At 45.2% G+C, this 14653-nt stretch overlaps 1 protein-coding gene across 2 annotated transcripts in view; it reads right to left on the bottom strand.

Annotated features, from left to right (window-relative positions):
• SPON1 (spondin 1) overlaps positions 1 to 14653 on the bottom strand; it is a 229582-nt gene that overhangs the window by 13072 nt on the left and 201857 nt on the right. For both annotated transcript variants that reach the window (XM_016128189.2, XM_016128190.2), the window contains exons 7-9: positions 11846 to 11910; positions 1448 to 1649; positions 250 to 390 (exon numbers count right to left, since the gene is read on the bottom strand). In XM_016128189.2, the coding sequence (XP_015983675.2) occupies positions 250 to 390; positions 1448 to 1649; positions 11846 to 11910 (408 nt within the window). The remainder of the gene's footprint in view (positions 1 to 249; positions 391 to 1447; positions 1650 to 11845; positions 11911 to 14653) is intronic.

Here is a 14653-nt window from a genome sequence, read left to right as displayed (position 1 = left end):
TTGTACAACTCAGAATGAAACCTACTTGCCTGGATCAAATCATTCAGTTGATCATCAACTTCTGCTACTCTGTTCATTTTGCTCATTTATATGTTATGAATAATTTGCATTCTAGAAACCTTGGGAAGCCCAGGAATTCTGTATCCTGGAATATGCTAGGGGCTCCATGATTTTAGAGCAGAAAGGGGTACAGTCTCTTTGCACTCCTGGTAGAAAAGTTCTGTGTGAGGGTGAGTTCTAACCCAGTACCTTCCGGGCGATTCTCTCGATGACAACTCTGGCTACTTGAGTGATGGACCCGCCCTCTGGATCGTAAAAAGGACTCTGAGGATGGTCCAGACTGGTCAGGGGCCGGATTTTCTCCTGGGGAATTGTAGGCTTGTTGGGTGACTACAGTGGGGGAAAAAACACAGACATAGAGAGTGGGAAATAAAACTGGTTAAAAACCACAAAAGCAATTTGACTGTAATGCGATCAGAACAAAAACCTTGACAGGAATTTAACAAATATAGCTACTATTTATATTATGGAATTCCATTCATGCCATGTATTGTGCATGGAAATTTGTAGACCTATATTTACAGATTCTCCCATGTACACAGTAGGATTATGCCCTGATGAAGAAGCCAAGTTTCAGAGTGATCGTCCCGGCTAGGAAATGGCTAAGCCGGTTGGCCTGAGCCCAGAGCTCTTCCTACAGGACCAGGCGTCGGCAAACTTTTGTCTGCAGAGGGTCAGATGGTACGTATTTTTGGCTTTGTGGGCCAAACTGTGTCTGTCCCAACGACTCAACTCAGCTGTTACAGTGAGAAAGAAGCCCCGGACGCTATGTAATCGAATATGTGAGGCTGGGTTCAAAAATTTTATTTCAAATCAGGTGGTGGGCCAGATTTGCCCTACAAACCATAGTTTACCATCATTTGTTTTGGATTGTTCTACCACTGATTTGCTGATGGCTCCAGATTTTGATGCAGCTTGTGTGCAGACCATATCTGAGAAATATCGACATTCAGGAGAGACTGCAAACTCCTTAGCCTGGCTGTCCAGAAACTTTCGGAATATGGCCCAGCCCCCAATGTACATCAACTTCCTGCTGGTCCCCATCCTCTCTCTCACACACACACACATGCACATGCACACACTCACTCTCTCCTCTATGCATTTGCCTTTTGCCTGCTGTTCCCTTGCTTACTTATGAACTGCTTATGAGCAGGTTCCCTCTCCGTGCTCCCCTGGCCAGGCACATGGACACTTTCTAGAGTCCAAACCAGACTGCATGTGAGCACGTGATGATGAGACCATGCTGGCTTCCCCTACCACACTGTGAGTTCATTTAAGACATAGCCTTGGCTAGACTCAGCTCATGTCCAGGACCCCTAGAACAGGGCTGGGCAAGGAGGAGGTGCTGGACAAGGTTTGTCATCCACCCCTCGAGGCGCACACCTACCTCATAGGTCACCCCGCTGTCAGTGCCAGCATCCCAAGGAATCAAGTCTTGCACCACCTTCTGCACCCAGCCACAGTCCTTGGTGCACAGGTCCTCCGCAGACAGCCCCACGTTCCAGTCGGGGCTGGGGCCCATCATGGTCAGGAAGGACATTAAGTGGCGCGTCCTGTCCACGGAAAATTCAGCCGAGGGTGCTGCTCTCCTGGAAACCAAGCACAGCGACCATTACACTAGGGGCCTCGGGGACACAAACTCTGAAGGACGTCTGGCCAGACCATGGCTAAAGGATGAGAGGCACAGGAGGAAGGCGGATTCAGTCTCCCACTGAGCTCTGCCTTTGGCCACAACTGTTTTACAGGCTTCTCTTCCTCGAGTCCATCCATTGGCCGCACATAGAGAGAACCATATGCTACCACCTTCTCCAGTTTCAATGTGTCCACAGCACTTACAGTTATTTCGTATTTTTTTTTTAATTTATTTGTTTAGCTCTTTACTGACTCTCACCTCTCACTGGAACGTAAGCTCTGGGAAAGCAGGGCTCTCATCTGCCTTATTCCCAGCTTTATATCCAGTGTCTACGACAGTGTCTGGCACAAGGGAGGTGCTTGGTAAATGTTTCTGAATAAAGGAGTGAACGAATACTCTGTGCTCCAGCTGTGTTGTATGTTAGGTGGCCTTTACAAATAAAAGCTGGCTGACAATGCCCCAAGCCTTTTCTTGCATGTTCTCAGTGACTCCTCAGAACAGACCTGGGAGAAGGATGACTGGCTCCAATCTATGGGTGAGGAAACCGAGGCTCAGAAGGATTTTCTAATTTGTCCAAAGTCACAAAGTGAAGTTGCAGAACAGAGGCCACAAACCAAGTCCATATTAGTTCAAGGTCAATGTTCTTTTTATCATTGATCTCTAAATCCTCCCCCCGCCCCCTTTTCACTCTACTGAGACATACGTTGTGCCATTAAAAGGGGCGTCTCCCCCATCCCGTGCCTCCATTGCCCTCAAGAGGCTACTTATAGCAAGGCCCTGACCTGACTCACAGCCATTTCTTCCCGTCGGCGAGCAGGGACCAGCTATAGAGCCAGAGAACTTTGGATGACAACCCCTGAGCTACGAGAGGCAGTTCTTCAACCTGTCTCCTTGGGTTGCTGAGAAGAGGTCTTAAGAGTGGCCAGGGCTGTATGAGAACAATGGTGGTGGTTGGAGACTTATAATCACTTAGCACACATCACTCAGCAGACCTACCCCCATGGCAATCCTGTGGGGTTAGAATTATTATCCTGTTTTATAGAGAAGAAAGCAAAGTGTATAGATATTCATGAACTTAGAGATAGTAGGGGTCAAGGTCTGAAGGTAGCTCTGCCTGACTCTATACCCGTAGGCTGCTAATCGTGAAGAATCCTTGGCTGGGGACCAAGTCATCTGTTCAGTCCATCTGGCAGCTGGTCCACCTCAGCTGTTTAAGAGTCCCTGTATCCCTCTGTTGGGACCAGCTGCTTCTGGCTACCCTCACCTGTCCCCAGAAAGCAGTGACTCCAGACCTGGTTAGGCCCTGTGGAACTGGACCCCTTGATTTCTGGCAGGCCAGATGGGATCAAACAACGAGCAGAGAGAGGGAGAAGCTTGGGTATGCACCCTGACACCACCTGGTATAGCTACGCATCTTTGGACAAATTACCAAACCTTTCTGTGCCTCAGTGTCCAAACCTATAACATGGGGATCCCCCTAGGTCTACTCCAAAGGGTTATTACGAGTGCTCAGTGAGAGAGCTTGCATACTGTGCCTGGCACCTGACTATTACTATTACCATGATCCTTTCCCAATGCGTGCATTTTCTGGCACGCAGGTCAGTGGTTTTAGCAGCTTCTTTTATGACCTGGCCTCTAGAAAAAGTCTGGAGAGCTACGGCATTGCTACCTAGGGACTAATAGGACGTGGTCTGGGACCTGCCTTCCATTAAGTGCCAGACAGAGAGCACTGGCATCTGGGTGGGGCTGCTTCATCCCCCTGCTCTTCTTGGCCCTTGGCCCCTGGAAGTCTAGCAGTGCCTTGGAGAACAGGCTTCCTCTTCCATTGCCATAGAGACCAACCACTACACCTATTACCTTCCTATCTCCCCAAGCATGTGGCTCTGGGTCAGTTTAGCTATTTAAAACCTGTGCCCCATGGGCGACACTATTTACCATGACCTCTTAATGGGATAAAAACAGCTCTACTCAGGAATCCAGAGAAGGAGAAACCAAGCCACACCCTTCCCCCAATCCAATATGCCCTGCTGATACACTACACAGCTGATAGATGTAACCATCTGAGAACCTTGTGTTTTCTAAGGCCTTAGGCAAACCATGCTCTGCAAATGAATTTTGGCCAGATCTTAGTATGTATTTCAAAAGGTAGGAAATTTGCAGTAACCAATCCCTACACAAAACAACTGACCTTAGTTGGGTGATAAGGTGGATTTGAATCTCTAAGGGTCTGGGAGTGTTTTTTCTAATGTCTTCAGTTTAGCCCTGCTCTTTTCTCATACTCTTGATTAGACAGTTCACCTCCCCCCCCCTCAGCTTTACATAACACATCCTGGGAGAGGCGCTTCTTGACCTCTCTCCAAATTGTAACTTCCCAGTGCACGGTGAACTCACTCTTTCCTTGGGCGTCTTGTTTAATCTCCGCCTTTCCCCCTAGGTTCCTATACAGTGGGGACCATTTTTGTCTTGTTCGCTCCTGAATCCCAGTGCCTGGCTTAGAACTTGTCGTGCAGTGGAGTCTCCTCAAATAGTTGTTGGAACAAATGATTTAATCTAAGAAATGAATATGCAGCTCTTGTACTTCCTTTGACCTTCAAATGTAATTTAAAAATCAGCTCAAAGTATTTATTACTTCTGTAATAAAAATGCTGTTTAAAATAATGAAACGGATAAGAATATATGTGAATTTAATTTAGGGAATGCTAGATATGATTGGATTTCTTTAATTTGTCCAACCCATAAAAAAAAATCATATTCATCATGCTTTCTTATATGCCATATTTCCCCATATACGGACGGTATTTTGTTAATTTGGTTTCATTTTTCTATCTGGGATTTAAATTTTAATCAGTTTTTTAGCAAAGAGAGTTTATCTGGCTATACCATATAATAGACTATATTATAAAGCATAATAATTAAAATGACATAATAGTCAAGATAAGAAAGAAATATAAATCAGTGGCACAGAGCGGAGGTACCAGAAACATTCCATAAGGATTTATACAAAATTAGAGAAATATTATGCAACAAGTGGGGTTGGGCTAATTTAATTGCAATTGAGAAATACGGGCTTCACATCTAATATCATACACCCCCCCCAAAAAAATCTAGTTAAATATAAAACAGCCAGATCAAAGGAAAAAAAGCTAAGTTTTCTAATCTGTTCAAGAAATGTTATTTTTTCTCAGTTTTGAAACAATCAAAGGAATCACAAAGGTAACTAATTGAATTACACATTGACTAAAAACATCTGTATAATGAAAACGACAGTATTAAATTAGAGAGAAAACATGACATGTTGGCAAAAAGATGTCCCTCTAGTGTGAATGACAAATGTTATTACCTACAGCATATACAGAGCTAATCTAAACTTGTAAAAAAAACTTCACGATCCCAATAAAGTTATGAACAGACAATTCACACCAGAAAAAATGAAGGCCAAGTGAAGACACGGAGAAATGTTTTGTCTTTGTATGTTCAGAGAGGCAGTTGATGTGTACAAAAAACAAAGGATACTAGAAGAGACAGTTGGATTTGAATCTTGGTTTAGCGACTTACTAGCTATGTGACAGGGTCTTTGACTCCACCTCTCTTTGCAGTCACTATGTCTGCAAAATGGGACCAAAATCCTACCTACTCCCATGGTTTTTTGTGAGGAAATTGCTTATCATCACACATAATAGGACTTGGGAGATGTTAATTTCTTTCTCATTCCTTTTTCTAAGCAAAACTTCCAAAAATACCTCAAAAGAGTCAATAAAAGATTTTTATGGTCCTTCTAGAGATTTACTATCCCGTTCTAAATTACAGATCCACACCAGCGAGACTCAGGTTACTGGTGACTCAAGTCCCTGGTAACTCAAGTCATTTAAATGGTGAGTTCTGTCTCTCAGGGCTCCTCAATAGAGCTTTCGAAGTTGCAGAAACGCAATATGGCCGCTAGAGGGCGTTCACATCATGCACTAGGCCGAAGTCCTGTGTGGGTGGAAGAAGGTTTCAGTTAGGTTCCCTGAATGGGAAAACTGTTTATAACCTGGAGGCATCTAGGGCTCCGGGTCCCTCTGGCCGATAAGATCCTCTAGTCCAAGGCCAGTTTTCCTTTACAATCCTAAGGACATCGATGGATCTGGGCATGTGATACAGGAGGCAGAGAGGGCCCTGTACTTTCAGCCCCAATTTGAGAGAAAGATGCCTCTGACCTTCCAGGGAACCATTTGCTTGGGTGATTATGGGGAACCCCCTCCCCCCAGAGTCAGGATTTCTAGGGAGGGTGACCCTGTCTCCAGTTCACCCGCCACTCATCTGTCTGGAAAACACAGGCCGTTGTCTAATCAAATGTTAATTAAACAGAGTTGCTGGGAATAACTAAAGGGACTACATTCCTTATAGGACTCATTATAAGAAAAGGAATAAAAATTCTTTTAAAAAGTTCCAGTAATTCCTAGCATTCAGACTAAACCAGAGGAACTGGGTGGTGGAAATTCAGAATTGATTTGTAGAAAAACCAGGCATTTCCTATTCAGGAATCAGAGGAACTACTGGAGGATGTGAGATTTGTTCAGAATCTCTTTCCTGTCTCTACCTGCACCCTGGGCTGTCGGAGCCACAGCTTGATTTATTGAGCTAAACAAGTCTGCAGCTAATTTGTTTGTTCATGGCTGTCCTTTGAAAGCGGTCCTGTGGATAAAGATGACGATCATTGAAAAACAAGTCAGTTTCCACGGGCAGGACCCCACAAAGTAGGTCACCCTGGCCTTCCACCAGCCCGAGGGAGGGCGGAATCCCATTAACCTCAATTGAGCAGGCTCGGTGAGGAGGGGCAGGGCTGCGCCTGCAAAACAAAACTTGGCTGCATGGCAGCTTCCTAATTTGACTTCCTAATGAGATTTGGAAGAGGGAAGGGTAAAATGGGGTATGGGAATACCAAAGGAAAATAATTTTCATTTAACAGGCTGGTAGCGCTGAGTGGAGAGGGTTTGGGTGTTTGGGGGGTCTGAACGTTAGCCATCAACTAATGCTGTTCCACTGAGGTCTTAGGGAGTCGGAGGGATGAGTGAAGGGTGGGAAGGCATCCCCAAATACTTTTTTTGATTTTTCAGAAAGTCTCTCCCATCTTAAAAAAGAAAAAGAAAAGGTTCCTTGACTCTTTCATCCGCTTGGGGCTACGGCCTAGTCTCTTCTTTCACAGCAGCAAACTTCACGGAACAGTTGTCTGTACCCACTGACTCCATAACTGCACTTTCTGTTCACATTTCACCCGGTGCAGGTTGTTTACCTCTCTCCTCCATCACTCAGCAGAAAGGTGTCTCGATAAGGTCACAGATGGATCTTCGTGTTGATAAATCCAACGGGCATTTTGCAGCTCTAATCTTACTTGATTTCTCCACTGCACTGGACACAGGTTGACCACTCTCTCCTTGAACGCTTTCTTCGCTTGGCTTCCCTGATACCAAGCTTCCTTTTTCTATTTCTTGGTTATTCTTTTTCTATTTCCTTTGCAGGCAAGCCCTCCTCAGCATAAAATGTCGGGCTCCTCTGGACTCAGTCCTAGGCCCTTGACTTATTCTCAGGCCCTCTCTCATCCACAGCCTTGTAGATTGTCTCCTACTCCTTAATGACACAATGCAGAATTCTCCCGAGGTTCAGAGCTTTATAGTTAACTGTGCACCTAACACCTCCAACTCATTATCTTGAAGGCATCTCCAACATATCCCATCCAGACCTGAACTCACAATTTTTCCCATTGAACTTCATCTGATGTTCCAAATCTTCTGAGAGGTCCCACCAGCTCATTAGTTACACATCTTGGCATCTTTGCCTCTCTCATCCTTCTTATCCAACCTATCACTGCAGCCTGTCGGTTTTTCCCCCTACCCATTTCTCAGATCTCCACAGCTCTCCGTCTCTGCCACCACTCTAGCCAAAGTCACTATTAATTCTCCCTCATGCAACAGCCTTCTCACTGGTCTCACCTCGTCTACTCTTACCCTTTTCATAATGGAGCCACAGAATTGTTACCGTTGTTGTTTTAATCTAAGTCTGATCACGTCGTCATCTTGCTTAAAACCTTTCAATGATTTTCCATTACTCTTAATGTAAAAATCAAAATCCCTAATGTTGCATGGGTTGGCCCCATGCCAAGCTTCGATGTCTGGATATGGTTATACCATGACCTATTAGTAGTTCATGCTCTGCTTCCCCCTCGGGGCCTTTGCACATGATGGTCTCTCTAGATTTTCTATAATGTTCTCCCCTTGCTTTGCTTCTTTCCCTAGTTAACTCCTATTGATTCCTTAACTCTTAGCTCAATTCCCATTTCCTCAAGGAAGTTTTCTCTGACCCCCAGGCTGGGTTGGGGACCCAAAAACATACACTCTCATGGCACCTTATGCCTTTATGTCATAGACATGTCACATCTGCCATCATTTAGTTAACGTCTCTCCCCAACTAAACTGTAAGCTCCGTGAGAAACTCTGCTCATCATTGCATCCCTAGGCACCTTCGCAGTCTTTTTCCTTTGGAGATTCCCCAATAAATGTTCGTTGAAATTAAATGTTTTGGTCATTCTTGATGGAAGGACACAGAGTAAGTGAAAGCCAAGAGTTTGTTTTATTTTGTTTTGGGGTAGGAGTCAGGCAATTTGGTGTGGTCACACTGCTAATTTCATGATGATCAGAAGTCTGATTGGCAGATATATATGTCTTGATTGAGTAAAAAAATGGACAATGAAAGAATTGTTACTTAATTGGAAGAACCTTGTTGTAGTGAAAAGATTAGGCACTGGAGTCAGCTGATATTGTTGGAATTCATTGATGGAGCTGGAAGTTGATGTCAGACCCATCATACAACCTCTGGGCCTCAGTCTCATCACCTATAAAGTGAGGATCATAATCCCTATGGGGATTATATGGGGTTAGTATGAGGGTTAAGTGGGATAAGGAATGTTAAGTGTCTAGTAGGGTATCTGGTACATAGTAGGTGCTCAAGGTAAAAGGATTTCTGTCTGCTTTCTTTCTTTCCTCTCTCCTTCCGTTTCTCTCTCCTTCCTGAAGCACCTTGCTTTGTATTACATCTTTCTAAACCCAGACTCCTTAAGGGAACATGGTATAAAGGTTGCTTAGTGGTATAAAAATGGGTATCTACAAACTCTGTGGCCTGAATGTCCCCGGCCCCCTCCTGGCCTTAAGCCCCTGCCTGCTTGGAGGATCAAAGGTGAGGATTTCTTCACAAGTAGGTTCTGGGAACCTGGGAACTGGGAGAAGCTGAAGAGAGAGGCTGAGTACACAGGATTCAAGGTGGACCTTTTCTCTGACGGATGTTAATTATGCAGTGGGGGTTAAAGGCCTTTGTGAATCCACATGAGTGTTTTCTGGTGGGACTAGCATGACACAGACCAATGCCCACCCACCAGGAGAGAGCCCAGGGCGGCAGGCCCTACCTCTGTTGCTTCTCTTTGGAGGGAAGGGCACTTCTAAGGGTGAGCAAATTTTCAACTACAGCTGACCCTTGAAAAACACAGGTTTGAACCGTGTGGGCCCACTTATATGCAAAACTTTTCCAATAACTACATACAGTCCTGTAAAAGCATTTCTTCTTCCTTATGATTTTCTTAATGTTTTCTTTTATCTAGCTTACTTTATTGTAAGAATACAGTGTATAATACATAAAGCTTACAAATATGTGTTAATCAACTGTTGATATTGCTGCTAAGACTTTTGGTCAACAGTTGGTTATTAGTAGTTAAGTTTTGGAGAGGTCAAAAGTTACACACCGATTTTTGGCCTGACCCCTGTGTTGTTCGAGGGTTAACTGTACTCTGATCTCAGCTTCCTCAGAGTTCTGAGATCCAGAGCAAGGCTCGGAGATCACAGCAAGCTAGTAAAAGCCCCCATGCAGCCAGCTGGGCTGCCCTATGTCAACTGTCCTTGTCCCCTCTGGCTCTCCTTAGGCCTCCACTCAGAGTTTCCGTTCTACCCACACCTGGACCACCCACACCGAGGAGCATCCTTCCAGACTCAGTTCCCTGGCGTCTCCTGCAAAAAGACCTCATGACCACTCCCCAGCCCTAGACTGGCTTGTGCCCCTTCTCTGGGTTCCTAGAGGCATTCATATTCTCAACATAACACTTATCTCCTTGGAGTGTAAAGGGTACCATGGTGACATTATATTATGTGTATTCTTGTATATGGTGCCAATTGGACTTGTGCAAAGGGCGGATCTAAGGTGGTAGAACTCTGTCTACCATCTGTCTCCTTCATCTGCGCATTCCAAAGGGTACAGGCTGTGTGTGTAGGGCTGGTGCATAGGAGGGAATGAGCCATTAATTTGCTGAATAGTTCAACAGGTGGGCACCAGGTGCCTGGGAATAGCTTCGCTGCTCCCAGCTGGTCATATGGTGGTGGTCCTGCTACCTCATTCCATGGGGTCTTCCCTTTCTTTGAATATCCTGTACTACCCTTTCTATCATTTTGAGTTTCCTATTCTCACACTGAGCAGTAATTCACACATTTCCCATATGGTCGCCATCTTCAGCAATGCCACCGTTAGTGGATGCAGACTGCTCCACCAAGGGGCTAGCCAAACACTTCTTCATAAACCATTTTCTTGTGATTCATTGGGAACTTCGTCTGTTCCAGGACTTGCATCCACAAAGAATAAATAAAATCAAGGCTCGTTCAAGGAACTTCATGGGATATAGGGTGGCCGGAGTGAGATGCAGAGTAGGAAGCAGCAAGACATGAGCCCTGGGCAAGAGGAGGTAGGGGCTGAGGTGTGTTATGCTCACTGTGGCCTCACAAGGTGAACCAAGGAGTGCCAGACTTGATCCTGGAGACTAAGGGAAGCCACGGAGGGATTCTAAGGCAGGGAACCAGTTTTGGATTCTTTTAATAAAAGATCTGTCCATTGATCTTGTGCATCTAGGTTAATACACTTTTGAGATGTCAGAAGTAATACCCCTTGAAAGTATAACCACCCTCAAGAAGCACATAATCTTTTTAACTATCCTATAATCTAATCCCCACCTTGCTTCCTCCCACTTCCACAAAATCTTCCTTATGTCCCTGCCTTATTTTCAAATACATAAAAGAAGTTGCAAAACTTATTTTCTGGAGCATTTGAGATCTTTCTCCCTAGTGTATGTCATCAGTTTGGCACAGATAAACTACTATAAAAATTCCCTACAGATATGGACATTTCTTACATTAACACTGTCTGTCTGTCTATCTATCTATCTATCTATCTATCTATCTATCATCTAATCTTTCTATTATCTATCTATCTATCTATCTATCTATCTATCTATCTATCATCTTAAAAGATCTTTCTGCTAATAGTACAAATGAATGAGGGATTTGATGGGGGGAGACCATAGAAGAGGGAAAGTAGTCTAGGTTAGAGAAGATGGTGGCTTGAGCTAATGATAGGAGAATGGCAGGTGAAGACTGATTTGTGAGATACTAAGAAGGAAGGAATCAATAGGGCTTAGCAATGAGTTCCATTATGGATATGATGAGTTCGAGGTCCATGTGGGCCATTCACAGAGACGTGTCCAAGAAATCGATGGATGGATCTATCTATCTATCTATCTATCTATCTATCTATCTATCTATCTATCTATCATCAATCATCTATCTACCTTTCAATATCTATCTATCTACCAACATACCTACCTGGAGGAGGAGTAGTTTTGGTAGCTATCAGCATAACCCTGGTCACCAAAATGCATGGGAAGATGAAATCTCCAGGAAATAGAGTAGACAGAAAAGATATGGGGACTGAAACTGAAATCTGGGTAGACCTGGCTTTTCATGAGGTGGAGTTGACTAGAGTGAGTACACCTGTGTGCTTGGAGGGCAAATGTGTGTTCAGCCTGTTGTGGCTGAGAGCATGAGTGAACACATACCACTTAACCATTATGTCTGCTTGGGCCATCTGCAGTGTTAGAGCCATTAGGGGGAAAGAGAAACCAAACTTGCCTTATCATAGGCGCACCTGTGATACTCTGCACATGGGCCATGCACCTCAACTGTTTGTTCTCTAAGAGGTACTGCCGATTTAATGATTTAGCTGGCTTGCAGTGGCCATTAGGTGGGTGTCTCCAAGCACAAGGCTGGGACAGGGCCTGGGCAGGGTCAGGGTCTGTTTGTTACTTACACATTGAGAGGCTGCCAGGCTGGCCACTGAGCTTTGGCTTTGATGACGGTAAGGACCTCATCGCTCTGCAAAAAAGAGTCACAGATATTTAGTGAGGAAAGCTGAACTCATGGGACCAAGAGGGCTTTTACATGGTGACACTTCTGCCTCCACTCACTTACCTGCTACTGAGGCTCTACCTGCCTAGATGTAGGAGTCATTCCACCCAAGGGTGAGGAAGCCCTGGAGCCTTGGCAATCCTAGGAGGCAGGGCTGAGTGTCCAGTGTGCCTGGTGTGTCCATGGAACCACATCTTTGGTTTCCAGCTCAGCCCATCCCTTCCCCCTAGACCCAGGCTCTGACCTGGACTATGCTTGGGAGGGCCAGACTTCCATATTGCATCCAGCCTGGAGGGTTGTGGGCTCTGTGTCAAGGCCCAGACTGGGGTCTGCCTCAGGACATAGTGTAGTGGAGGCTGAAATGCACCCAGCCCCTGACCCCAACAAGTGTCAGCCCCGAGGCTAACACTTCTGCTGTTGAGACCCATGCCCTGGATCAGGGGCCTTTGGTCGTGGAGGCCAGAATGAAGCCGGGGGGCCACACCACTCATGTTATTCTGCTCCGTTTTGTTTTGGATGGTGTGTAGAACACCCTTAAAGTGTGAAGACCTAAAATAATTTTTTGAGGAAGAATTCGACAGTTACTATTTTGAAAGAAATCATTAAATTGTCATTATGGGGGGAAATCAGAACTTTGTGGATCTCGCTAAACTTTACTCGATGTTTGTCTGGGTTCTTATTTTCAATTACACATTTAGAGTAAGGGGTATCATACTCTGCAAGCCTTCATGCTTCCATAGCCCAAATTTGGCTTTGGCTGGGTGTGTTCCCCACAGTGGATTCAGCTGGTCCTGGATCTATCCCCCTATCCCTTGACCTGGGTTCAGCAAATGCTCAGACATCACTATACATGATGCACAGAAAGCCCGGAATGTCACTGGCTAGGGAAGGATGAGTTTCGTTGTTGACTGAGTAGGTTCCTAATTTATAGGAGGGCAGAGACTTGCTTGGCTGACTCACAGCTCTGCCCCAGTCCTCACGGCTATGCCTGGTAGTAGGTCCCTAGAACATATTTGGGATGAACTGATGGACTTCTCCTTAGTTGGATACCTTGCCTAGAAAATTCCACAGCCCTGAGGAAACTGGAAGGAAGGAGGTTAGAGGTGCCTCAAGGCTCAGGACCAAAGGTTATAAGAGTCCTCCTGGTCTGGAGCACCTTGTTGCAGCCCGGGGCAGGGGTTGTTGGGTGGTGGGCCATCAAAAGGAGGGGAGCTTAGCCAGATCTAGCTTGGCCCGGGAGCCTACAGATGGTCCTGGTGAGATGAAGGGCAGAAGTGAGGTCCACAGGGACAAGACATAGAAGCCTCCACATCCCCACGCCCACACCCATGGGAAGCTCACAGCCTCTTCTTGATCTCAGGCTTCCCTGGGAGTTCTTGATCAGAGGAAAGAATCTTTGGATGCATAGACACCTCACGTTCACATGCCTGCAGGGCGAGCATTTCCACGTCCCAAACAAGCTGTTCACATTTCTCATGAGAGATTTTTTTTTTATTTGTTGAGACTGTCTTCCTCACTCATTCCTAATAAATATCTGTTGGATGGCTGCGAGAAGCTGCTTACCATGAAGCCACATGTGACACATAACCTAGCTCCCAAATTCCAGCATTGCATCTCTCTTGACCCGGGTTTCCTGTAGTCGTCTGACCTGTTGCCTGTCCCACACTGAGCTCTTCATCTGACCCCAGAACCCTGCTCCTCCTCCAGTGGGCCCCACCTGGGTTAAAGGCACATCTACCAGTTGCTGGAAGCAGACATTACCATTACCAGCATTCCTCGTCCTGCCCCCTCACAGTGGTCAAGTCCCAAGTTCCACTGAGTTCACAGCCTTATCATCCCTTAAATTTCCTCGCTGGTCTCCTTGTCTCCTGTATCTTCTTGCTTTTCCCCCACCCACCCTCCACATGGCTGCAAATCATACCATATCCATTCTTCACCTAAACCTTTCAGCAGCTCCATACAATTTCCATGATTATTTCTTAATTCCTGGTATGCTGTTTTGATTTTTAATTCCACAATAATCCATGCGTATGCAGACAAATTTAGCATCATAGAAGTGCATGATGTACATGCGGAGCGCTTTCCACGTTAGCATCTACCCTGCCTTCTGCCTCCTTTTCCTTCTCCAGAATGTTACAGTTTGGTGTGCATCATCCCTGACCTTTCACTGCACACACACAACTACACGTCAGACCCAGCTTTCCCCACAAACATAGCATCACACCGCATAGCTTCTCCTGTAACATGATTTTTACACTTTTCTTCGATAATGAATCATGGGAAACTTCCCATGTCAGTAGGCATAGCGTCATAGCTGTCCTTTTGTTTATTTTTAGAATGTTGGAGATCTTCAAATTATGGTAAGACACGTCAAGACTCATAGAAAAGAAATCCAAGAAATGAGATACCGTCTGATGACAATTGTTTTGCCATAGAAAAAAACAGGCTTTACTAAAAAGAAAAAAATCAACGTGGGCGGAGTTTAGGTGGTGACCGAGTTAGCAGGCCTTGCAGATTCTCCTGCATTACAAACAATTGCGATTTTCAAGTCTCAACTACTGACATGTCGACTTTGCCTTTGTAGTATCTAATGCAACAAAAATTGTTTAGGCCCTTAATTAGTGTTTATTTGCGGTGATGAAATCCCATCTGTATGTTTTCATACAGAGGCTCTAAGGATGGCGGGTCCACGTGTGCGGGCATTGGACAG

This window comes from Rousettus aegyptiacus, unplaced genomic scaffold (genome assembly GCF_014176215.1).
Source record: "Rousettus aegyptiacus isolate mRouAeg1 unplaced genomic scaffold, mRouAeg1.p scaffold_m13_p_5, whole genome shotgun sequence".
Classification (NCBI taxonomy): domain Eukaryota; kingdom Metazoa; phylum Chordata; class Mammalia; order Chiroptera; family Pteropodidae; genus Rousettus; species Rousettus aegyptiacus.
This window is presented reverse-complemented; position numbering and strand designations above follow the sequence as displayed.